Raw genomic sequence first — 27,091 nt, 5'->3', positions numbered from 1 at the left:
TTGCAGGTGTTTAGAGTGAATTAGTTGATTCAGATGATTAGGTTAATAGCTCGTTTAGAGAACCTTTTCATGATATGCTAATTTTTTGAGATAGGGATTTTGGGTTTTCATGAGCTGTATGCCAAAATCATCAGTATTAAAACAATAAAAGACCTGAAATATTTCAGTTGGTGTGCAATAAATCTAAAATATATGAAAGTTTAATTTTTATCATTACATTATGGAAAATAATGACCTTTATCACAATATGCTAATTTTTTTTTTTTTTTTAGAAGGACCTGTAAATCTAGGTTGTGAAAATACCTACCTGGCAGGTTTTCCTACAGTTTCACCAAAATGTAAGTATTTTACTGATAATTAAATAAAACCAAACTGCAATAGTTTTTTTTAAGTTTGGCATGAGCACTGAATTTTAACTTAAAATCAATAAATATCAATGGCTGTTAAAAAAAATGTACGAGTAATGTCATAACACACAAATTCTGTCATAATGTGTGCTTTACCAACAGCTAATTTGGAATTGAAATGGGAAAAGTATGGTGAATTCAGGGCGATTAGGACACGTTTGTAAGTCATCTCAATGGCAAAAAGTGTCCCAAACACCCTGAATCACCCTACAAAACAAGAGCTGGGGTTAAAAACACAATGCCATGATACTTCTTGAAGCCAAATTGTCATTTTTTGTGTCACTAACATCAAACAGAACTGCAAAAATTACATTTTCCACTTTTATTACAGCTTCACGAGTTCCCACTTACATCAAATTAAATAAAGTAAAGATTATGCGTATTTGGCGTGCTGTCCAGGGGAGGGCTCCGGGCTCGGATTTTTGCCCGAACCTAGAGTATCTCTGGATACTCTATAACTAGACTGTAATGTTTTATGGATTGTGGTGGCATCTGATGAGAGTTTATTAAATTGAAGTGAGGAGATGGGGTGGTGGAGGGATGCTAAAATAAAAATGGTCAACAAGAAGAGGTAAATCTGTTGTATAAATACACCTCTTATCTGACGGCTCCGTTGTTTAATTATCTGTTAGTGCTCCTCCCGAAATTAGTTAATAAAACTTCACTAAGAAAAATAAAACCACGTCAATCAACTGAAACAAAATATAAAAATCCTCGAACCACATTTTATCTAGTTGACAAGCCCTTTCTTTCTTTTAGTTAAATTTAAATAACTAAAACTGAAAATACAAAAACAAATTAAGAAAAACTACAAACACAACTAAATGACTAAAATTCAATTTAAATTAAAGGGGTGCTTGATTGCCCCTGTTTACAAGATGTAAAATAAGTATCTGATGGTCCCAGTGTACAGTCTTGTTCAAAATAATAGCAGTACAATGTGACTAACCAGAATAATCAAGGTTTTTCGTATATTTTTTTATTGCTACGTGGCAAACAAGTTACCAGTAGGTTCAGTAGATTCTCAGAAAACAAATGAGACCCAGCATTCATGATATGCACGCTCTTAAGGCTGTGCAATTGGGCAATTAGTTGAATTAGTTGAAAGGGGTGTGTTCAAAAAAATAGCAGTGTGGCATTCAATCACTGAGGTCATCAATTTTGTGAAGAAACAGGTGTGAATCAGGTGGCCCCTATTTAAGGATGAAGCCAACACTTGTTGAACATGCATTTGAAAGCTGAGGAAAATGGGTCGTTCAAGACATTGTTCAGAAGAACAGCGTACTTTGATTAAAAAATTGATTAGAGAGGGGAAAACCTATAAAGAGGTGCAAAAAATGATAGGCTGTTCAGCTAAAATGATCTCCAATGCCTTAAAATGGAGAGCAAAACCAGAGAGACGTGGAAGAAAACGGAAGACAACCATCAAAATGGATAGAAGAATAACCAGAATGGCAAAGGCTCAGCCAATGATCACCTCCAGGATGATCAAAGACAGTCTGGAGTTACCTGTAAGTACTGTGACAGTTAGAAGACGTCTGTGTGAAGCTAATCTAATTTCAAGAATCCCCCGCAAAGTCCCTCTGTTAAAAAAAAAGGCATGTGCAGAAGAGGTTACAAGTTGCCAAAGAACACATCAACTGGCCTAAAGAGAAATGGAGGAACATTTTGTGGACTGATGAGAGTAAAATTGTTCTTTTTGGGTCAAAGGGCCACAGGCAGTTTGTGAGACGACCCCCAAACTCTGAATTCAAGCCACAGTACACAGTGAAGACAGTGAAGCATGGAGGTGTAAGCATCATGATATGGGCATGTTTCTCCTACTATGGTGTTGGGCCTATTTATAGCATACCAGGGATCATGGATCAGTTTGCATATGTTAAAATACTTGAAGAGGTCATGTTGCCCTATGCTGAAGAGGACATGCCCTTGAAATGGTTGTTTCAACAAGACAATGACCCAAAACACACTAGTAAACGGGCAAAGTCTTGGTTCCAAACCAACAAAATTAATGTTATGGAGTGGCCAGCCCAATCTCCAGACCTTAATCCAATTGAGAACTTGTGGGGTGATATCAAAAATGCTGTTTCTGAAGCAAAACCAAGAAATGTGAATGAATTGTGGAATGTTGTTAAAGAATCATGGAGTGGAATAACAGCTGAGAGGTGCCACAAGTTGGTTGACTCCATGCCACACAGATGTCAAGCAGTTTTAAAAAACTGTGGTCATACAACTAAATATTAGTTTAGTGATTCACAGGATTGCTAAATCCCAGAAAAAAAAAATGTTTGTACAAAATAGTTTTGAGTTTGTACAGTCAAAGGTAGACACTGCTATTTTTTTGAACACACCCCTTTCAACTAATTGCCCAATTGCACAGCCTTAAGAGCGTGCATATCATGAATGCTGGGTCTTGTTTGTTTTCTGAGAATCTACTGAACCTACTGGTAACTTGTTTGCCACATAGCAATAAAAAATATACTAAAAACCTTGATTATTCTGGTTAGTCACATTGTACTGCTATTATTTTGAACAAGACTGTATGTGAAGTTTTATCTTAAAATACCCCAGAGATAATTTTTATAGCATGTTAAAATTGTCACTTTTTGAGGGCAAACAAATTTTTTGCCATTTTTGTGTCCCTTTCAATGCAAATGAGCTGCTGCTTACAGGGCAGAGCTTCAAGAACTTTTTACAGCTTACAGCTCTCAATACCTCACGCACAAACACACTGAAAATGTCAGAAACTGTTCAGCCTTTTATGATCAAACCAGTCGGACAATGATGGAGAGACTCAAGAAGTGACAACATGTAGAATGAGAAAGGACGTTTCTGAATGGATAGTTTATGAGTTTTTAAGTTAACTATCTTCAATTCATTGATTAGCATATTCTGTCATGATAATCTCACCCTTTGTTGTGTTCCCGGTGGCGGGTTTATGTAAACTATAGGGTTTGTGATGTCACTAACCCGTGAAGAAGCTTTTTGTAGTCTCTACCAGCCGTTTGTTGTAGTCTTTAAAAAGTGATTTCTGTAAAAGAAAATATCTTCCTTTGCTTTGAACTTTTAGCGTCGTAACTTTGCAGATGCTGTTTATGCTCAAACAGCTTAGTTGAGCAAAATGAACTGTGAAACGAGAAGTTATTTTAATGTACAAAAAGACACACTTTGCCTTCAAATGCTAGGGTTGGTATCATTTGAATTTTAATGATTCTGCTTCTCAATTCTGATTCTAATAGATCCCTAATATCGATTCCAATAAGGTAAAAATAAAAATACATATTCACATCTATTCTAAGTCTTATTGCAAAAAAAGTCATTGTGGCTGAATACCATGAACCAAAATCAACACTTACACTTATATGGTATATATGGTATAATATATGTATAATACTAATATAAATGTCAAGAATTATTACAGTAAACAGTAAATAAAATATACATTACATAAAAAGTTATTCACAGCTTTTGCAGTTCGATTAACGTTATTATAGAGACAGCAGCAGGAATGTTAAGCAGCTGTTTTAGTAAGAAAGCACCTCATATAAAATACAAAGAAAAACTATAGACTATGTTGTTTTTTAGTTGTATTTAATCGAGTCATACCTATACAAGTTTATACAAAATGAAACGATGGTCATTAAAGGCCAAAAAAACAACAACCACTAAACATGCAACAAATCTACGACTCTTCCGGGTGTCCCTCTAAGTGCCATTTCTTGAAGCAGTTGCGTGACTGAACGCAGCACAACGGCACCTTGCAGTGGGAGCAGTATATGGGAGTTTTGATTTTACGCCCTTGTAGTTTGCACATGACACACACTCTACTCCCTTGCGAAACGTCTGAACTGAAATACTCCGGATAGCATTGCTCCGTCTGTGCGGGCGAGGGTGAAGGAGATGTCTCAGTGTCGGGTGACGAGTATAAGTTCGATTCAATGGGGGTGGAAGGCACATGTGGCGACTTCCTTATGGCGACCGGCGAGGTGGACGCAGATGTTGAGGGATTTTTGGCAGCGGGTGCAGAAGGATTCTTGCCTCTGCCAGCACGTGCCAACTCAGACACAAGCGTTTCCCTGAACAATTTAGGAGCGAGAGGGCTCTTGTTCTGGGCTTTCGCCAAATGTTGGTGAAGGATGAAACTGTTGACCACTGCAATGTCGAGAAAATGGAAGAAGAAGGACTTGTACCAATTCGTGGCCTTGTGGAGGACATTATAATACTCTATAAGGGAATCCGAGAGATCGACACCTCCCATATATTTGTTGTAGTCCTTCACAGCAGATGGAACAGGGATTGGACGCGTTTTCCACACACCATCGGAACCCTTGGCATTCTTGGTGACTGTATCCCCTGAGAACGCCTTGTGAATTGTGGAACACATGAGGACTTCTCTCGCGTCCATCCATTTGACAAACAGAAGAGGACCTTGTCGACACCAGCGAATGGATCCTCTTTCAGATCTTCGGCTCAGGTCGTTGGTTTTCGGTAAACTGGAGATGTGACGCAAAGCGCCACAAGCCAGGATGCCGTTTCGCAACAAACCCAAGAAAAGAGATGGGCTGGTGTAGAAATTGTCTGTGTATAACCTATAACCTCTGCCGAGGTCTTTGTAATCCAGTAGTCTCATTACCGAATCGTACCCGGCGCCTTTCCCCGATGACGTAGAAGTCTTTCCTCCATACACAAAGAAATTCCAGGTGTACCCACACGATGAATCGGTGAGAATGAAGAGTCTGTAACCACATGTAGTTGGTTTGTCATTCATACATCGCTTCAGTCCAATCCCATCTTTGGTAGTGACCTTTCTCTCATCTGCCGAAATCTCTCTGTTGGGGTGAAAGTGTTTCTTACACGCTGAAAGAATGTCTGTATACAGAGGTTTGATTTTAAACAGTCTGTCATAACCTGGGGTGCCTTTCTTTTTGTTGTTCTCCTCATCTTCCTGAAGATCACAAAGGTAAAGATTCCAGGAGATGGCTTGAAACCTTGCTCGGGACATGACGGATTGTGGGTAGGGGAAATTGTACATTTGCTTTTGTGCCCAGTAGTCCGCAATAGATTTGGCTTTCACTAGACCCATGTAGACAACTAACGCCATATACGAGTAAAACTCAACTACGGTTAGAGGTGCCCAGAGGAACTTGTTTCCAGCTTTTGCCCTCTTTTCTGCATTGCTATTAGTGTTTCTGACGATTGTCTTGACTGTAGAGCTGGTGAAAAACAATTGGAACAACTGTAAAGGGGTATATGTTGAGTCCGTCATGAGCTGTGGACCTGGAGGACACTTGGGGGAGAAATTCGGTAGTACCGGCTCCTCATCCTCATCATTGATGTCAAGCCACTTCTCTGGCTTACTGCCATTTTCAACTTTCACCCAGGGAGAATTCAAAGCAGAAAACAACCTGCCTCTGGCTTGCCTCAGTGAATAAAAAGACGAGGCAGGCTTCGATCTCTCTCTAGTCGGTTGAGGGATAGCGTTAGTGCTAGATGCGGGTTCAGAGTTGGCAGACGCAGGCTTCAAACTTAATGTTAGGGTGGAATCAGAAATGGCTATGGGAGTCAAATCAGAAGTTGGTTTCGGATTATAGATGGTTGTAGGAGCCATTTCAGGGATAGATTCAGGAGAGAGGGTGGGTTTTAAAACCTGCTTACGTGGCCGGCCTACCCGTCCCGTTAAGGGTGGTGCTGGACTAGGGATGGGTGTGGCTTCAAGAGTGGAATTATGGATGGTTGTGGGAGTGGCTTTAATGGAGGGTGTGGCTTTAAGAGTGGAACTATGGATGGTTGTGGGAGTGGCTTCAGGGGTAGGTTGAATGGTGCCTTCATTGGTGGGTGTGGCTTCAGGAGAAGGTTCGAAGGTGGATATAGAGAGTTTCTTTCGTGGTGAGGTAGGTGTAAGGGGGTTGCCTCTCCGAGTTGATTGAGCCAATACAGATGAACTTTCCAGTAGAAGATTCCAATCTTCACCAGAATCAACACTGTAACACAAAACAAATCCATGAATCCATTGACCCACACACTTGTTACAATAACAACAGACAACTAGTATCAAGGTTAACGCAGTAAAGCTAGACATATGAAACAGGGCTCGATATTAACACTTGTCTGCTTGGATTTTAAAAAATCCAAGATTGCAATTTCCCTGTGTCAAGGAACTAGCAAAATACCAAAAATTGCACTCCATAGACGAGAATCCATTAACCGCATTTTAAGAGCATTTTCTAAGGCTGCATGTTGTATTAAATCCATTTAAAACCACAGTACAGTGCTATTGTGAATGCGCTAAGACTGTGATTCAATTAAATAAATATATGCCCTGCGTATTATGTTTAATTATTTACACGTGTAGGTTAGTATGTCTCAGAGCAGCTCCGTTCACAGTAAATGCTGCTCCACATGAACTGTTAGTATTTACTTGTGTGAAGTGTGAATATGCTGAGAGTCTGGGTTGCTTTTAAAGTTCATTTGGGAACGCAATGTGTGCCATTTCATCAGATTTGTAAGGTAAATCATCAATAAACATACACCAACACAGAAGAATACATCAATGTGTTTATAAATATGCAAACTGTTCATGGCAAATTCAAAATAAACGTTTAAACCCTTGCTCTAAGTTTGCATGGCCATGCGTTACTGTTCAGGAAATTACAGTGGCGGTAGCATTTCTATTGTAAAGTGGACAAATATTAAAGATTAACTAAAGGTTTGAATTAGGCCAATATTAAACAAGGATTTAATCTGCTGTAGGGATGCGCGATATACCGGTACTGGAAAAATACCGGTATATATTTTATTTAAAACGGTACGATATCATGATTTGGCACATTTCGGTATATGCTGCTTTTCCGAAGTTCACCGCTAGATGGCAGCGCGCTACCCCAACTGACCCGAAACAACCGGCAAATGTGACAACAACATAGACGGGCAAAATGGATAAAGCAGTTGAATCTCACTCAAGATGCCCAAAACGAATGAATAAAGAGAGGAGTAGAAGTGACATTTGTAATGACTTTGCTTATAAAACTGATGAAGAACCATCAAACCTAGCCAAGAAGCATCTGTCACTATCCTGACTTTAAGACTTCTGAAGAGATCGACAGGTCAGTGGATCATTCAAACCATCTCATTTAGACATTTTTGTTTTTTTAACACTGATCAACGCACACACACAGCCTAACATAAGATCAAATATCACAATCTCCAGCGTTCGTTTCAACCAATGACATTTAGATCTCATTATATTTGCACGCACACTATTGCACTGTTTACATTCGCGTTAGACACAACCGCCTGTGTTTATGTGAATACTCACTAAAGACGGACATTTGTACATAATTCTGTGCATTTGACTGTTTAAGGAAACTTAATGTGTAATGTGCGAGCGTGACTAAGTGACAGGCGTGTGTGCGTGTGTGTGTGTGTGTGTGTCGTATGAGCTCATATCTCCTGTAACTGTTATTACGAAATGCTATAAAATCTCTTGCGTGTTCAAATGATTTCCGTTATCCATCCCAAGACGAGCGTGAAATGTTGAATCGGATTATGCAGATTGCTTTAGTGTAGTGCGATGTCTTTTGAAACCAGAAGCAATTTGCTAATTTTGAGAGATTTTTGCTGAAATTATTTCTCACAAGAAAGTTTTCAAATGACTGATTTGATGTGATAAGCTTTGCTGATTAATTTACTAATAAACATTTGTGGTAATTTCCCACTTTATAAACTCAAAACTTGCATAATTGTTCTCATTCGCGTGCAATATACCCGCGCTAATATCAGACCTTGTGGTATCGATTTAATATCGGTACTTCGGTATTAGATTGTGGTACCGTACCGAAGCCAAAATTGTGGTATCGAGCCATCCCTAATCTGCTGTAAAGTGCAACACCACGACACTGGCACACTCTACAGGCATATAATACATAAGATGATTGTTTATATTATATACACTATGCATTTTAACAGTGTTGTTTATAAAACCGTGATTACTTGATTTAGAAACTTTATTTGAACCAAATATTATTGCCTCATTGTTATTATATATGTGCATTTTAAGTCATTTTAAAGCCTTAGGTTTTCATAGTTCCACAAAAAAAGTCGTATTAACTGTCAAAATACTCAACCGATTACTGGATTAGCAAACTAATTGTTAAGGACATCCCTATAGAAATCATAACAAATGAGCATTAAGAAATTCACAGAAACATTCTAAGGTAAAGATTCAAAGAGTTTTTTTATTTATAGCATAATATAGTTAAAGCTACACTGTGTAACTTTTTTAGTTTATTCTTAGCTAAAAACACTTAGTTCTTTCAAAAATATATGTGCTCATTAATGTATATTTACTTCTTTCTCGTAATAAAGTATTCTCGTAAGTTTATAATATGCCATTGAAAACACATACGGGTGAGGGGTTCGAATGCCGATCGCCATGTTGCCCCTCCATCTTGAAAGTACATTAGCCAAAGAGGGACATACCCGTAAATTCAAGCTTCGCCTTTCGCGTTTTATCACTCGATGGCACCGTGTCGAATGTGAAGAGGGGGATTGCCATGTTAATCTTGGACTAAATCGGCCACCGTAGGAGTTAAAACGAAATCAGAATTGAGTGGAACAGAAACTAATATTCTCTGGATGGTCATATACCTTTACACCGCTAGATGGGGGAAAACATCACACTGTGGAGCTTTAAGGCATGACCAAGGGAGCGATTTTGCTGAATATTACAGGACTGCAAATGTTACATTGATTTTATAGTTCAATAAACAAGTAGTTAATATTAAGTCGCTTATATTTAAGACACATGAATGAATGAATGCCTTCGTGACTCACTCATTAAATGACCTACTGGTGGTGTAGTTTCATGTTTAAAAGTAATAGAGCATTTTTTCCCCAACATTTCTTAAAACATTTAAAAACACGAAGCTCATAACATTACAATATTGCAATGGTAATCTTGCAGTGTAAATCATTTTATTTGATTGGTAATAGCCTCACAGTATATTGTCTTATAATTTAATTTATTGATCAAATGTAAGAATTTGACATGAAAGATGATGCACACCCTGAGGTAAATATAAAAAAATCTGCAGATTTAAAGTACGTAAAAGCTGAAAGGACACTGATGAGAATATTGTTTCAGAATAAATTATATTTATAACCAAAAAAATCTCAAAAAACAAGCACTTGACAAGGCTTAATGTCGAGCCCTGTGAAATAAGTCCCAAAAAAGTTTTAAATTGAAGTTTATTGACAAAATCGAGAAAGTTAAAATTATTTTTTGTGTAAAGTATCATACTTGACACATCCAGCTTATAAAGAGAGAATATGAAACTCATTGTTGAAGGGGAAAAAAAACACCTCCGTTTTATTCAGAGGTACAAAAACGTATCTAGAGACCTTTTTAAATGCAAAAAGATATTCTGTGTTCATGACATTCTGCTGAGCCAGAAGAATACCTACCATCCAATTTTGGAAAGTCACGAGGGTTACAAAAAACGACAATAAATGCAAAACTTTCTTACTTACTCGTCTTCCCACAGTTCCTCTTCTCTTCCCGGATCACTGATCTCATCGCTGTCACCATCAAGGTCGATGTCGATGTCGACCTGAGGCCGGATATGTGCAGGATTAGGGTTGGGATCAGGTTTTGTGGTGTGTGTGTGTTCAGTGGCGGGTATCAATGGTTCATCAGAGGTTGTGGGAATGGGTTGAAAGCTGAGTTTAGTGGTGGGTGCATAATCAGAAGTGGCTATGGGTGCAAGTTCAGGCAGAGGACTAGGGGTAGTTTTTTGGGTGTGCATTAAGGTTTGTGGCATGACTGCTGGAGGGAATGTGGATGAGAGCCGCTGCCTCTTTGCATTCGGTGATTCTGAACCATCTAGGCTTTCTTCCAGGGGAACTGACAAATCTTCTTCAGAAGCTTCCACACTGCAACAGAAACCAAACACACTTCATATGCATGCATAAAATCACAAAACAGCACAATAACAATATACTTGTAGTTATATACACTCAAAAGTTTGGAGCTCATGCTCACCAAGGCTGCAATTTTTGGTAAAAAATCATGTGAAATATTAACATTTACTGTTCTCGAAGGGTGTGACGAGATTGCTCGTCAAGTGAAAGGCGGTCTCGCAATATCACCATAAAGTGAGGATGAAATTAGCATTGAATATGCCACTGCTACATTTACATTAAATCCTCCACTGTAAATTTGGTCATATCGTCCAGCCCTATTATCATGTAATAGTTTCACATTTTGATGTTGAGAAAAACAAATATCATCATGTGGATTTATTGGGGTTATTATTCTCAGGTGAGAAAAGTGCTCCGCTGACAGACGTTGCAGAGACACAAAGACAACCGTTTTAAAGGGTTAGTTCACCCAAAAATGAAAATTAGCCTATGATTTTTTCACCCTCAACTCATCCTAGATGTATATGACATTCTTCTTTCAGACGAATACAATCTGAGTTATATTAAAAAATGTCCTATTACTCCCAAGCTTTATAATGGCTGTGATTGTTGCTCTGATTTTGAAGTCAATATCCATATTTAAAATGATTATCCATCTTTTTTATTAATTTGATTAAAAGAAACTCCATTTTGTAGTAATTCCAAACATCGCGAGGCAGGCATCATTATGTGATCAAATACAATAAACTTAACATGCTCCAGAGCGCCACACAGTGGATTTAGTTATAACTGAGTTTTAGAGGGATTTATCATGGATTCACTGCATTTACAGCCAGCAAAGCAACATAGTACAATTTGACTGGTACTTTTATTTTTCAAATATTAATTACAGATCAAATATTTGACTTTTCATGCACACCCCTAGTCTCAATTACCTCTTTTATTTATTTATTTTTTTGTGGCAGAAACAAGCTTCCCAACATGACATCATGACTTTGCATACACATACATGGCACTTTCTAAACCCAAGTGGTGTGTTATCTGTACTAAATTATCTTTTTTTGAAAATGTAAAAATGCAGAATGTTTCCTGTGATGGGTAGGTTTAGGGGCAGGGGCAGAGTGTGCGTGTGTGTGTGTGATGGGTAGGTTTAAGGTTAGTGTGTGTGTGTGTGTGATGGGTAGGTTTAGGGCTAGGGGAAGTGTGTGTGTGAGTGATGGGTAGGTTTAGGGGCAGTGTGTGTGTGTGATGGGTAGGTTTAGGGGTAGGGGCAGTGTGTGTGTGTGAGTGATGGGTAGGTTTAGGGTTAGTGTGTGTGTGTGTGTGCGTGTGATGGGTAGGTTTAGGGCTAGGGCCAGTGTGTGTGTGAGTGATGGGTAGGTTTAGGGGCAGTGGGTGTGTGTGATGGGTAGGTTTAGGGGTAGGGGCAGTGTGTGTGTGAGTGATGGGTAGGTTTAGGGTTAGTGTGTGTGTGTGTGTGTGTGTGTGTGTGTGATGGGTAGGTTTAGGGCTAGGGCCAGTGTGTGTGTGAGTGATGGGTAGGTTTAGGGGCAGTGTGTGATGGGTAGGTTTAGGGGTAGGGGCAGTGTGTGTGTGTGATGGGTAGGTTTAGGGGTAGGGGCAGTGTGTGTGTGTGATGGGTAGGTTTAGGGGCAGTGTGTGATGGGTAGGTTTAGGGGTAGGGGCAGTGTGTGTGTGAGTGATGGGTAGGTTTAGGGGTAGGGGCAGTGTGTGTGAGTGATGGGTAGGTTTAGGGGCAGTGTGTGTGTGTGATGGGTAGGTTTAGGGGTAGGGGCAGTGTGTGTGTGTGATGGGTAGGTTTAGGGGTAGGGGCAGTGTGTGTGTGTGATGGGTAGGTTTAGGGGTAGGGGCAGTGTGTGTGTGTGATGGGTAGGTTTAGGGGTAGGGGCAGTGTGTGTGTGTGATGGGTAGGTTTAGGGGTAGGGGCAGTGTGTGTGTGTGATGGGTAGGTTTAGGGGTAGGGGCAGTGTGTGTGTGTGTGTGTGTGTGTGTGTGTGTGTGTGTGTGTGTGTGTGATGGGTAGGTTTAGGGGTAGGGGCAGTGTGTGTGTGTGTGTGTGTGTGTGTGTGTGTGTGTGATGGGTAGGTTTAGGGGTAGGGGCAGTGTGTGTGTGTGTGTGTGTGTGTGTGTGTGTGTGTGTGTGTGTGATGGGTAGGTTTAGGGGTAGGGGCAGTGTAAGGGGATAGAATGAAACTGTGTTGATAAACACGCTAAAAAAGCGATTATGCATCTTGATAGCACGCCAAAATGGCATACGAATTTGCGTATCATACATAAGCCATTTCATGAGATCAGTCTGAGCTTCCATACAATCCACCTATAAAAAAAAAAAAAAACATTTCTATCTACGTCTACTCACTTTTCTTCCCATGGTTCCTCTTCCTTCACTATCTTGATCTCGTTGGTGTCACCGTTTAACAGCAGCCCCGTTGGTGTCGGTGAACAGATGAGTGCGGCAATCGGTGCCGGATTCGAAGCGGATGTGGAGTTCGGGCTGAGTTTGAAAGTGGATGTGGCATTCGGGATGAGTATGGGTGTAGAATTAGGGCTCAGTTTAATGGAGGATGTGGGACTGGAAAGGTTTATAGGAGTGAAATTAGAGCCAAGTGTAAACGTGGGTGCAGAGTTAGGGTCAAATTTAATCCCGGATGCAGAATTGGGGATCAGCGTGGCAAAAGGTGGGGGTTTAGGGACTATTGTGGCGTACGAGGAGGGTTTAGGAAAGAACTTGATTTGAGCTTTCTCTTTCGGGGGTCTGCCTCTCCGTCGGGGTAAAGAGAAAGATGGTGTGGTTTTAGGTGTGCTGCCCATCACTGGTGCCGTTGAGGATGGACTCAAAGCACTTTTAGGCGGTCGTCCTCTTCGCCGTGGCAAGGATGATGAAGGCGAGGAGGATGCGTTCCTCTTTAGTTTTGAACGCCCGAGAGGCTCCCATTCTTCAGAAGAATCAATACTGTAACATATAATGAATACACTTAATATGCATGCACTAAGTGATTACAAATTATTAGTTATAGAGGTTTGTTGTGCTTAATTGCACTTTAGACAACAGAAAGCAGTGCTTGCAAGACTGTTTTGCGATTCTTTTCTCAACAACTTTTCATAATGCTATTTAAAACCATTGCTTAACATTCAGATGCTATTCAAACTTCATCTTACATTTTTTGCAAACCGTTATAAGGATTTTAAAGGTGCTAACAGCGATTGTTAGGAATACCACACATAAACGATCGCTAATGGACCACCACACCTGTCTCTACAGCAGCACAATTCATCTAAATAAAACGGCAAATGTGTGATTATCAAATGGCAAAGTGAGATATAGCCTTTTCGGTTTACACACTTAAGAGAACACATTATCACTGTGTGATTTACTCCATTAAAATGCAGTTAAAAAAGCCCTGTATTGAGTATTGTCTTTTAGGTTATATTTATATCATGTGACATAGTTAAGCAATCACAGTAAGTATGCCGTTCCAACCCAATTGATTCAATGACTCACTCAATAAGAGTCAAATGCTTCGTTCCTGAAACGATTAGACGCTTGAACGAATCAGCTGAATAAATGATTCAATGACTCACTCAATAAGAGTCAAATGCTTCGTTCCTGAAACGATCAGCCGCTTGAACGAATCAGCTGAATAAATGATTCAATGACTCACTCAATAAGAAAGAAAAATGCTTCGTTCCTGAAATCATAGATATCCATAATAAAGCCTAGATGTCTCGTGTGCGCTGTTGGCCGATGGAGGTCGCCGTCCGCAACTGGCGGCCATCTTGTCACAGGCAGCTCGCTTACTCGTAACAGTGTGTTTTAATGGTGCATGTACTTTTAAATAACCATAACTTGCTCAAATTTCAAACGATTTTTAAACTGTTTCGTTTGTTATAAACGTCAGAGATGTAGTTATACCACTACATACTTATGAATAATTATAACGCTGGACTATGAAAGTAAAGCAATATGAAAGTAACATTGAACAGAACAGATAGGTGCAATGAATATACACACACACACACACACACACAAGGTATTTATGTTAAATCAATATATAGGCTACTAAAACTGTGCAAATATATATATATATATATATATATATATATATATATATATATATATATATATATATATATATATATATACACTTTATAATAAGAATATCACCATTATAATAAAATAATTTGTATTTAAAAAAAAAAAACATGCAAACTAAGTTTATTTTAACTTCAAAAACGCTATTTACTAGGATCCCCCCCCCCCCCCACACACACATTTCACTGTGCCTACTTCAGAGATCACTTTTCCCACCTTATTTTGCCTACCATCAAACGCCTTACCTCTTTAGAAAGCTGAGACCCTGTAGTTTCTTAGGAAACAAGCAGAATAATTGTGAAGTACTGGCACAGAGTTATAGCGGCTAGAATATTGTTTTTTTTTACACAAGCTGCAAGATTAAGTCGTTTATCGAAACGAAAAGCTGCAATTTCAACCTGTTAAAGCATCCAGATTTGTAGCCATGTTAATAGCGTTTGTAAGAAACCAAACCATTTGTAAATCCATCAAGATTTCAGCGAGATAAGAGTATTTATGTTCGTATCAATCACCTTACATCAGGTTCCACAGAAAGCTTGCCTGTGACAAGATGGCCGCCGGTGATGACGATGGTGACTCCGCCGTAAGACATCTAGCCTTTATTATGGATATCTATGCCTGAAATGATCAGTTGTTTAAACGAATCGCCTGAATGAATGATTCAATGACTCACTCAATAATAAAGTAAAATGCTTAATTCCTGAAACGATCAGCTGTTTAAACAAATCGCCTGAATGAATGATTTAATGATTCGCTCATTAACAGTGACTTGCTGCAACCTACTGGTGGTTTAATTTCACATTTGAAGTATATTTTGTCCAAGTTATGCTGCCCTACTAACAAGAACAACAAAACATTTTTAAATCCGTATCACAATTTTTATCAGAAAAATTACAATATTTTTTGCCCCCAAATTGTGAAGCCCTTTTTTAACCAATCAGAAATGTTCTCTTCTCTGCATGTCAATCATTATCAATCAATCAAGACAATCCCATAAAATCAATCAATCCCATAAAACAAAGGAATGCTGCTCAATCGGCAACGTTTTATGACATGGCAATATTTGGAGTCTAGAACAAACAAAATAACTCACAAGAATGTTGTAAAATTATGAATATAGCTTAGTCGCACACAAAGGGACAAAGTTTGGCTGGTTAACAATGCTGCAACGACCATCTGGCTGCAAGAAGCATCTGTCCCCATTGACTGCCATTCAAACCTAGCCGTGTTTTTTTGTTGCATAGCAACAATGTTTTACCAGTGCCCTTTTAAAGGCTCTATAATTAATGGAGAAAGTGACGGCTTGCTCCATATATTTTATACCTTCTTGGGCATGGGCACACATGATCATTGTGCCCATGCAGGGGTTGTCATATCTGCAACTATAAGAATATAAAAATTAAAGCTGCCAAGTGATTTCCAGATATGTTTACATTTTCTATGGGGTGTGGCACACACAACTACTGGGCAAGTCTGTTATTTAGCCTTCATTTTATATCAGCAATGAACAATGATTTTCGACTATTAAGGAGACTGGGCATTCTTATTACAGAGAGAATTTGATTGGACAAAAATACGGACACACCCCTGAATGCACGATGACTTCATTCAGATTTTGGCCCATTTCCCAGACAGCCTCCTCATTATTAAATTAATGTATAAATAAATATAGAACTTACACACACGCATTCAATAATTATATAATATTTATGGGGTCTTCAACACTATTCTTAAGAAACACTGTGATTTATACTTTGGTGTTTTTCAAGCACAATTTTCTCTATATAGCTTCAAAACTGGCCATTTTTATTCTAGAGAGAATTTGATTGGACAAAAATATGGACATGCCCCTGAATGCAATAAGATTTAATTTAGATTTGGCCCATTTCCCAGAAAAGGCAGACAGTTATAATGTAGCAATAAATTAATGTATTAATAATTTAGAACTTTAGGTTCAATATATATGCATATATATTGAACCTAAAGTTCTAAATATTTAATACATTAATTAATTTACATATATATATATATATAGTGTAGTTAGTTAAGTTTATGGGTCTTTATCACTATTCTTCACACTGTGATTTTATACTTTGATGTCTTTCAAGCACTGTTTTTTTCTTTCTAGCCCAAAAACTGTATTCTGTAGTAAGCAATAAAACACATTTTCTACCAAACAACAGGTAAAAACCCTACACGTGACGTAATACTTACTCTTCTTCCCGCGGTTCCTCCTCCTCAGCCGAATCGTCGAGCTCATCGCTGTCTGACAGAGGCTTGTATCCTACTTCAGTGTCGCAATCTTCTATCACACACTCGATTTCATAAAACATTTGCCTTTTTGCTCCGACATCCTCCGGCGATGCCATTTCGAGCAGGGGAAAAAAAGGCGGAGGAATCAGGACGCTGCCTCCTCAGACCGGGCTCGGACGCTGCAGAACGCGCGCGCAGACTCAGTGCAGTTTCTGCGTACGCCCCGCCCCCAACCACTGCGTATCGATTATTGGAGTGTCTGATTGGAAGACAATCTTGAGTGACGTGCCAACGAAAGGCTGAGATCATCAGTTATGCGCCGTGAAAAAAGCATTATTTATTTTAGAACTTTTTTTTAAGATCCAACACCCAAGATTTATATTTTTCCAAGTAAAGATTTATTATTTTATTGCAGTCTTGTTTATGCGGTCTAAACAATTATAAAATAAACTATTATAAAAAACGAATTCCTAAAATATATAAATAAATTAATAAAATAAATAAAGATGGCTCTTTATTCTCTTTAATATGTATTGTTATAATGGTGCATATCAAATAAATTGATGAAATGAGATTATATATATATATATATATATATATATATATATATATATATATATATATATATATATATATATATATATATGAATAAAAAGCCAAAAAAGAAAAGAAAAAAAGAACAGCATATATTTATAATATAAATCTTTTATAAAAATATACAGAACCATTTAAAAGTTTGGGTCAGTCAATTTTTTTCTTTTATTTTTTGTTGAAAGAAATTAATACCAGCAAGGATGTCAGATAAAAAGTGATGGCAAAAATGTATATTTTAAGAAAATATCTCTATTTTGAATAAATAATACAGCTTATTTTTTACTTTTTATTCATCAATGAATCCAACATTGATAATAAACGATTAGTGAAGGATCATGTGACACTGAAGACTGGAGAAATGATGCTGAAAATTCAGCTTTGATCACAGGAATAAATTATATTTTAAAATATGTCCATTATTTATTATTACTTGACTGACCAATTCCATGCATCTTATATTTGATAATACATGTAATCCTTACTCAGTGTGTCTTACCTTGGGCTGCAGACACAACAGGCAGATTTTTCCTGAGTTGACAACCCGTCTGACTGAATCCGTATTTGTGCCGTACAGGTTCTGTTCAAACTCGCCTGACTCGATGAATTTTCCTGCAGCCAATTCCGATTCAAAGCTCTGTCGTGATACAAAGTTATACTCTCTTCCGTTGAGCTCATGCGTGCGGGGGTTTCGTGTGGTGTCTGGAACGTGTGCAAAATCACATATAACTACAATAGATTGGCTATGCATGAACAAAACAATATAAATAAATGCATTATATAACTTAATTAAAGAGATAGTACACCTACAATTTTTAATTCTGATTCTAGATCAATATTGAATTCCTGATTTCCAATATTCTTTAAAATATTTTTCAGCTCGCATTGGTTTAGAAACAACCTGAGCAAGATTAAATGACAATTTTCATTTTTGGGTTAACTATCCCGTTAATTCATGGTTGTATGTTGTTCTTAATTATAGTATTGGTTAGAAAACTGCCCATATTTTTTGCAGAATTATTTGCATACTTACAACGTTTGGAATAAATAATATTTTTATAATGTTTGAAAGAAGTCTCTCCTGCTCACCAAGGCTGTATTTATTTGATGTAAAATACAGTAATGTTGCGAAGTATTACAATCTAAAATAACATTTTTAATGTGAATATATATATTAAAATATAGTTTATTTAGATGATCAGGGCTGAATTTTCAGCACAATTGCACCAGTCTTCAGTGTCACGTGATCTTTCAGAAATCATTCTAATATGAGGATTTGATGCTCAAGAAACGTTTATGATGACAACAGTTGTGCAGCCTCATATTTACTGTGGAAACTGTGATTTTTTTTTTTCAGGATTCTTTGATGAATAGAAAGATCAAAAGAACAGTATTTATCTGAAATAGAAATATTTTATTTATATTTATATAATCATTATAAATGTCCTTACTGTCACTTGAATTAATTTAAAAATTATCTTATATATATATAATAGCTTTTAACAGACACATGGCCAATTACCCCAAACTTGTAAAAAATGGTGGCATATCACATTTCAACAAGCATCAAAAACTATTTTCAACATCCATAATAATCACATAATGCAATAAATCATCAAATCAGAATGATTAGTAAAGGATCATATGACACTGAAGACTGGAGTAATGATGATAAATTCAGCTTTGATCACAGGAACAAATTACACTTTACTATATATTCACATAGAGAACCGTTATTTTAAATTGTAGTAATATTTCACAACATTACTGTATTTTACATTCAGCCTTGGTGAGCAGAAGAGACTTCTTTCAAACATTTAAAACACATTTAAAGTGTGTGTAAACCTTACAAAGTACATTTTATTATAGATGCTGCTTATGTAATTCACTAGGTTTTGAAGTGAGCCATTCTGGTTGAATGTAATGTGAAATAACTTTATGGCAAAGTTGTAGAAAAGCACAGTCTTACGTGGAACAGCGCCGGTGAAGCGGGCAGGCTCTACAGACAGCAGCCTCTGTCTCAGTTCATCATGGCCGCTGTTTGGTGGACCAACCAGGGCGACGGGACGCTTGCGGTTGGGCGGCTGATGGTACAGCGCCACCTCTTCATAGGTCAGGATATCATCACTGTAATGCTCTGAACAATGATTTTGCACAATTTAGATGTCATTAGTCTAGACTAGGGCTATTGAAATCAGATCAAGATTATCAGGACTTAAAGGCAAGGCAAGTTTGTGTGTATAGCACATTTTATACCCAATGGCAATTCAAAGTGCTTTACATATAAATTCATTCAAATAGTGGTAACATATGCATGAGAAAAAAGAATATCATGTGTACGAATTAAAAATTAAAAACAAGGATAATTAAAACAGTTGAACAGTTTTAATTATCAATTTTAATTACCCCCTCAATTAAAGGGACAGTTCACCCAAAAATATACATTTTGCCCTCCTTAACTCACGCTCAAGTTGTTCCAAACCTGTGTGACTTTCTTTCTTCTGCTAAACACAAAATAAGATATTTTGAAGAGTGTTGGAAATCAAACAGTTGATGGACCCCATTGACAGTCATAGTAGGAAATAAAATACTATGGATGTCAATGGGGTCCTTCAAGTATTTGATTTCCAATATCTTCTTTTGTGTTCAGCAGAAGAAAGAAACTCACACAGCGAGTACATTATAACAGTATGTTCAATTTTAGGATGAACTGTCCCTTTAAACCTCACATTTCTCAGAGAAATTCCCAAACAATGAATGTCAACATGAGACACAAAGGTAAATGCTGAATATCAAAAGGTAAAGGTAAATCTATGTTCCTTCTCAGTATGTCTTCTGTTTCTATAATGCAAATTGAAACTAAGGCATGAAAACTGTTCTCATTGTTATTTAATTTTGCCCATCTTTAGTGTGAAGAGGCATGCACAACATCACAAAAGAAGAAACCTCTTCACAGTCACGGACTGTGAATGGCTTGTCAATTAGCCAACAACCTTTGTATCCTCAGCCTGTAACCCACCTGAAACTGTTCACAACTCATACAATTTTACAGCTGAGTAAAACGGGTGGGAAAAAATCCTCTATCCCTGCACCCAAGCTGTAAATAGGGACTTGATGGTCGTCATTTACACCAGAAAGCAACCAAAAAAAATAAAAATAAAAATGGTGTAGGATTTACTTAAAAACAAATGTCACTCAGAAATTGCTAGTAGTATTTCACACATAAATACAAAGAAATGGCAAGTGACATGGAATTAAACATAAAACTTAAAAGTACATTTTTTTTACAGTGTAATACTAGGAACAATCAGTTAAACCGAGGTTAAATTCTGATTTCATGAATTTCGAAGATCAAACTCACCAATATTCTTATTTGGGTTATACAATATTTTTTTCCGTTGATTTTTGCTTTTCTTAGCACACCAAAGTTTCCCTAAGGAAAGAAGAACTATTGTCATCAATGAATTTTCCACACAAAGAAAAAAGGCAACGTCAAAGAAATTCAAAGAGGATGCAAACTCAAAGAAGCATGCATGTTTATGTCTCAGTATTAGTTTTAGCAGGGATTTCTGACAGGAAGACATTGTGCAGCTCACCTTTATACTCTTGATTCCCGTCTGTGATGGTTTTCTTTATGGCTTCTCTGTGCTGTTGGAAGCTCTTCCCTTTAGAGAAAACATAAAACTGTCAGTCTTAACAAAATGACTCCAAATCATCATACGAACCAATATGGTTTAAAACCAGATGTGGCCAATAGTTGACCATATCCAATAAGTATCTCAAAATGTTCTGAAATTATTTAAAATTATTTATTTTATTATTATTGCCAAGTAAATTCGAAATGTCATAAAATAATATAATTTGATACATTAAAAAATAGCACAAAGACAAGTCTTTGATTTAAATTTCAAGAGATCATTTAGTATTGATTCAGTCAAATTGAAATAAATCTGTAATAGAAAAATAAAATATAAATATTAGATGTTGCCCTGGCGACTAACTGAAATATGTTTTAACTGTTTCCACACCACTGACAGGATTTTCCTGCAAGCTGTTTTCACTGTTATATGGTAGGGGGCGCTGTTACACATCTTCTGAAAGAGTACAGAATCTCCTGATCAAAACACAGGTGAAGAAGAAGCAAAAACAAGCTTATGCACATGTAAAATAAAAAGATCATCAACATTAAACAGCATAACTGCCTAATGTTACTGAGAATGTCGACCCAGGACGAGCTATGGGGTCTTTTGACCATCTTTCTGAATCCGCTCTGGATGTAGTGTTTGACAAAATACGATTTGTCTCAGCTTTAAAAAAAAAAGGAAAAAAAAAAGGAAACAAAATCAAACATACCAACATTCAGGTAGTGATAAAAATAAAAAAAAAGAATGCATGAGGCTAGTTTTTTTAAGCATAGGCTGTTTTAGGCTGTTTTTATATTGTATGTGGCTGGCAAAGTACGAAAAAAAAAATGCAACAAAATGCAAAACTTAAATTTATACTTTTTTCATTTGGATTTGCATGTATTATATCTAGACATAACTGAGCTGGCTCTCTACTAATTGTTCTAACCAGACACTGACCAGGTATGAGGCCAGCGAGGGGCTTTCGGTCCTCATGTCCTTCCCTGTACGCCTGCCACCAGTTGGGGTCGTCCTGGCTAGTGACGTGGAGGATGTCTCCCTTTTGGAAGGACAGGCTGAGCTCTCTGCACGGCACATATGGGTCCTCAGATGGGTCATAGCTGAAGTTTGCTTTCACATGCATCTGTAAAGAAAGAGAATGAGGAGGAAGTGAATGACACACTTAGATGAAGAAACTTATCCATTATCATGCCAAACACTCAGAGAGTTGTCATGATAGAACTATGACAATTTTGATAGGCTACGTTTGGTCTTGGTGGAATAGATTGGCGCTGCTGTTGCTGCTATTATTACTGCTGCTGTTTTTACTGCTGCTGCTGTTGTTATTACTGCTGCTGTTGCTGCTGCTGTAATTTCTGCTGCTGTTACTACTGCTGCTGTTATTACTGCTGCTATCATTATTGCTGCTGCTGCTGTTGTTATTACTGCTGCTGTTACTACTGCTGCTGTTATTACTGCTGCTATCATTATTGCTGCTGCTGTTGTTATTACTACTGCTGCTGTTGCTGCTGTTATAACTGCTGCTATTACTGCTGCTATCATTATTGCTGCTGCTGTTAATGCTGCTGCTGGTAATGTTATTGCTGCTGCTGTTATTACTGCTGCTATGGATACTGCTGCTGTTATTGCTGCTGCTGTTGCTGTCAATGCGGCTGCTGCTGTCATTGCTTCTGTTAATGTTATTGCTACTGCTGCTGTTAATGCTATTGCTGCTGCTGTTAATGCTGCTGTTGTTAATGCTGATGCTGCTGTTAATGCTGCTGCTATTACTGCTGCTGTATTGCCGTTATTGTTGCTGCTGTTATTGCTTCTGTTGCTGCTTTTAATGCTGCTGCTGCTATTGCTGCTGTTAATGCTACTGCTGCTGCTGTTGTTATTGCTGCTGCTGTTTTTTTTAATCCTGCTGCTGTTATTGCTTCTGCTGCTGTTAATGCTACCGCTGCTGCTGTTAATGCTGCTGCTGCTATTGCTGCTGCTGCTGTTAATGCTACCGCTGCTGCTGTTATTGCTACTGCTGCTGCTGTTAATGCTGCTGCTGCTGCTTATATTGTTAATGCTGCTGCTTCTGCTCTTAATGCTGTTGTCTTTATTGCTGCTGTTAATGCTATTGCTGCTGCTGTTAATGCTGGTGTTGTTATTGCTGCTGCTGCTTCTGCTTTTAATGCTGCTGCTGCTGTTAAAGCTGCTGCTTTTTCAGCCGTTAATGCTGCTGCTTTTGTTAATGCTGCTGCAGTTGTTAATGCTGCTGCTGTTGTTAATGCTGCTGCTGTTGCTGTTATTTCTGTTACTGTTCAAATTAGCATTTATTAATATCCATAGCAGATCTATACAGGTGGAGTGGGGGGAAGGTGGAGTTTTTCTGAAAGCACAATGGGCACAAAGGCAAATGCTGACAAAGTATTTAAAGCTTGAGCAGCGAGCTCATTGGCTACTCATTCAGCAAGAACCAATAAGCTCTGCCCTATAGAGAATGATGTGATTGCAAGCGAGTTAATCAGCCTGCACCCTCTAGAGTTTCATGACAGAACAAATTTGTCAAATTTGTCTATTCAAAATAATGATAGCAAAGTTATTCAGCCTCATAAATGATCTTACATTTTTGTAATAATCATGTAAAAGGCAAACACAGAATGCATTGTAGCAAGAATGTTTCACACACTCAAAGACAAAAATCCCAGAAGGCCCTTAGAAAAGGCAGCACATACTCAAAAGAAGGATTGAAAATGAAGAAATTATGAAGTTGTACCACAGTCTGTCTGTGAGGAGCTATTTTGTTTTGGGAGTTTGGGATGAGGAGAAATGTGATGGACCCATGCATGCTCGACTAGAGACAAAGAAAAAGAAGAAGCAAAACATATTAGAATGAGTGTCTGGAGGATAATGTGACAGTAAAGATTGGAGTAATGAAGCAGAAAATTAATTGAATGCATTTCACAAGATTTTTGGTGAGCATAAGAGACTTCTTTCAGAAACATTAAACAATTTTTTTAGTCCCCAAAATGTTTGAATGGTAGTCTATATCAACAAATTATTATAAGAGTATGAGGCGTTTCAAAGAGACCTGCCAGATCTCACCAGTATGTTATGAACATCATTAACACTTTTTCCACGGACTGGAATGCCGTTGATCTCAAGGATTTCATCTCCTTCACTGAGCAGGTTGCTTTTCTCGGCTGTCCCTCCACTCACCACCCGGCTGACGATGACACAGTCATGTTCGTTACGAACCGTCACACCCTAAACATATACAGAAACAAAATCAAATGTCTATATACAATGTCACTGAATTCAAACATATACATATACGTTTATTGTTGCCCTTATATAAATGTTGATAAATGTATATGAATGAGTCTTACCAGAGGCATGTCACGAGTTTTCTCTAGGGAAACCAGTTTAGTGGTCTTTTCATCCTGGTCCACATCTTCAATAATTTCAGCATCCGATTCCTGCCAGGCTATACAATCATGAGCTTCCATCAGGGCCTGAGGAAGAACCATGAACATCAACACTAGTGAATGGAGATGTCGGCATCGCCACTTTTGACTTAAGCCAGTAAGGAATCATCCAGAACACCCTAATAGCCGAATAGCAATATCTTAGCAACTATAGCAACCACCCTGAGCACCCCTTAAAATTAATATAAAAAAACTTACTTCAGCAACTGCATAGTAACACCTTAGCAATCATCTACCAACTCCATAGAAAATACCATAGCAACAGTCTAGCAACAGAACAATTCAACCACCCAGAACATTATAGCAACCAACTAGCAACATTTTAAAACCTAGAAACCACCTATCAACTCCCTAGTAAGCTCAGAAAAAAAAGCAGCTACCTAACAACAGCCTAGCAACACCCTTAAAACCACTCAGAACACCATCATCCACAACACCTTAGCAACCACATATAAACTTCCCAGTAAGCACAGAAAACACTCTATAGAAGCTACACAGCAGCAGCCTAGTAGTAACACCCTTGCAACCACATATAAATCCTTTTAAAACCCTCAGAACACCCTAGCAACTGCATTGCAATGCCATAGAAACCACCTATCAACTCCTTAGTAAGCACAAAAACACCTGACAGCAGCTACCTAGCAACACCTTCACAATTACCCATAACACCATAGCAACATTTTGAAACACTCAGAACACCTTAGCAACTGCATAGCAACACTTAAACAACCACCTACTAACTCCATAGTAAACACAAAAAAACACCTTACAGCAGCTACCTAGCAACACCTTCACAACCACTGATAACACTATAGCAACATTTTGAAACACTCGGAACACTCTAGCAACTGCATCGCAACACCCTAGCAACCACCTATCAAATCTCTATTAAGCACAGAAAACACCCTATTGCAGCAACCTAGCTACAGCCTAGAAACACCCATACAACAACCACCCAGGAAGAGCATAGCAACAACATTGCGAAATTTTAATACATTTAGAACACCTTAGCAACTGCATAGCAACACCCAAACAACTACCTACTAACTTCCTAGTAAGCACAAAAAAACACCCTACATCAGCTACCTAGCAACACCTTCACAACCACCCATAACACCATAGCAACATTTTGAAACACTCAGAAAACCTTAGCAACTGCATAGAAACACCCTAGCAACCACATATCAACTCCCTAGTAAGCACAGAAAACACTCTATAGCAGCTACCTAGCAAAAACCTAGCAACAGGGTTACAACCACCCAGAACACTATAGCAACAGCAACATTTCAAAACATGCAGAATATATTAGCAACTGCATAGCAACACCCTAGCAACCACCTATCAGTTCCTTAGTAAGCACAGAAAACACTCTATAGCAGCTACCTAGCAACACTTTCACAACCACCTATAACACCATTGCAACATTTTAAAACACTCAGAACACCTCAGTGATTGAATAGCAACACCCTAGCAACCACCTATCAACACCTTAGTAAGCACAGAAAACACTCTATGTAGCTATCTGGCAAAAGCCAAGCAACAGCATTACAACCAACCAGAACACTATAGCAACCACATAGCAACATTTTAAAAAATGCAGTACACCTTAGCAACTGCATAGCAACACCCAGACAACCACCCGTCAACTCTGTAGTTAGCACAGAAAACACTCCATAGCAGCTACCTAGCAACAACCTTACAACCACCAATGACACTATAGTAACCACATATTTTTAAAAAAACTGCATAGCAACAGCCTAGCAACCATTCAAAAGACCCTAGCATCATGATTGCAAATTAGGCACCTAGACTGTCTCCAGAAAATGTAAAAATCAAGATATGTAGAATAACTGTGTGCTTTGTAAAAACAAACAAACAGTGAAAACCCCTGCCACAGGATTTCCTCTTTACCTCGGTGAAGTTGACAGGCGTACCAAACCTCGCAGTAATAACCCTTGGCCACATCAGTTCTTCAATGCCAGACTGCCAAACACGACGCACAGCTTAACCTGAACATAAACCCAATCCTCCATAATCTCCCCACAGCACTGTCAATCATCACATCACCGCTTACCTGTACGTTTTCATACAGAAGGAAGAAAGACAGAGCCGTACTGCTTTATACGCCATGTGCTGACGGAGAGCAGCGGGAGGGCTGGGAAAGGGGTGAATATCTTTAGGGAGGGTAGTAATCTTGTGGCCTGTTCTGTGGCAGGTATCTATTTCTAAGGCCGTTAATTGGATCTAAACTGAGGTGTACAAATAGACTCATATAGGGAAGTTGTTTTCATGCTCTTGTTAGGGTTTGATTCGGAACGTCTTGATAGGCCTGTCACGATAACTTTTTATTTTGTGATATATCGTCTCGATAAGTTATATTATTGTAATTTTTTTATTATTGTACATTTCCTAAAATAACAGCATAATAATGTAGGTAGGGCTGCACGATTTGGTGAAAATATATAATTGCGATTATTCTGGGTAAAATTGCGATTGCGATTTAAAATGCGATTATTGTTATTATTATTTTTTACAAATAAAAAGTGTGTGTATATAACATTTTGTGTTTATATATTAATGTGACTAATAATAATTATGAATATTATTACTGCTAAAAATATTTTTAAAAATAAGAAATATTACCATTACAATAACATTTTCATAATTACAAATAAAAAAAGAGTACGTCAGAATAAATATAACAAT

General features: G+C 38.0%; 2 protein-coding genes across 4 annotated transcripts in view; both read right to left on the bottom strand.

The window, feature by feature from the left end:
* Positions 1-27,091, bottom strand: part of pals1b (protein associated with LIN7 1, MAGUK p55 family member b) — a 52,856-nt gene that overhangs the window by 6,159 nt on the left and 19,606 nt on the right. For 2 of the 3 annotated variants that reach the window (XM_067418217.1, XM_067418219.1), the window contains 8 exons: positions 24,287-24,412; positions 24,003-24,164; positions 23,674-23,751; positions 21,867-22,050; positions 20,880-20,948; positions 20,645-20,716; positions 19,253-19,420; positions 17,783-17,985 (listed from right to left, as the gene is read on the bottom strand). In XM_067418217.1, coding sequence (XP_067274318.1) covers positions 17,783-17,985; positions 19,253-19,420; positions 20,645-20,716; positions 20,880-20,948; positions 21,867-22,050; positions 23,674-23,751; positions 24,003-24,164; positions 24,287-24,412 — 1,062 coding nt within the window. The remainder of the gene's footprint in view (positions 1-17,782; positions 17,986-19,252; positions 19,421-20,644; positions 20,717-20,879; positions 20,949-21,866; positions 22,051-23,673; positions 23,752-24,002; positions 24,165-24,286; positions 24,413-27,091) is intronic. The other variant, XM_067418218.1, reaches the window with a different exon arrangement.
* On the bottom strand, positions 3,824-16,889 carry LOC137041664 (proteoglycan 4-like). The gene is made up of 4 exons (XM_067418207.1): positions 16,654-16,889; positions 12,706-13,299; positions 9,936-10,337; positions 3,824-6,388 (listed from the first exon to the last, which is right to left on the bottom strand). Exons 1-4 carry the CDS (start codon positions 16,806-16,808, stop codon positions 4,090-4,092), a joined length of 3,450 nt encoding a protein of 1,149 aa, XP_067274308.1. The 5' UTR covers positions 16,809-16,889; the 3' UTR covers positions 3,824-4,089.

This window comes from Pseudorasbora parva, chromosome 15 (assembly GCF_024679245.1).
Source record: "Pseudorasbora parva isolate DD20220531a chromosome 15, ASM2467924v1, whole genome shotgun sequence".
In the NCBI taxonomy this organism is placed as follows: domain Eukaryota; kingdom Metazoa; phylum Chordata; class Actinopteri; order Cypriniformes; family Gobionidae; genus Pseudorasbora; species Pseudorasbora parva.
Note: the sequence above shows the minus strand (reverse complement) of the source record. Positions and strands in the feature narration are given on the sequence as shown.

Coding starts and splice junctions, on each gene's coding strand:
- LOC137041664 (XM_067418207.1), bottom strand. CDS start 16,808: ATGGCATCGCCGGAGGATGTCGGAGCAAAAAGGCAAATGTTTTATGAA. Junction 10,338..12,705: donor GAGGAACCATGGGAAGAAAA/GTGAGTAGACGT, acceptor TTTCTGTTGCAG/TGTGGAAGCTTCTGAAGAAG. Junction 6,389..9,935: donor GAGGAACTGTGGGAAGACGA/GTAAGTAAGAAA, acceptor TTTGTGTTACAG/TGTTGATTCTGGTGAAGATT.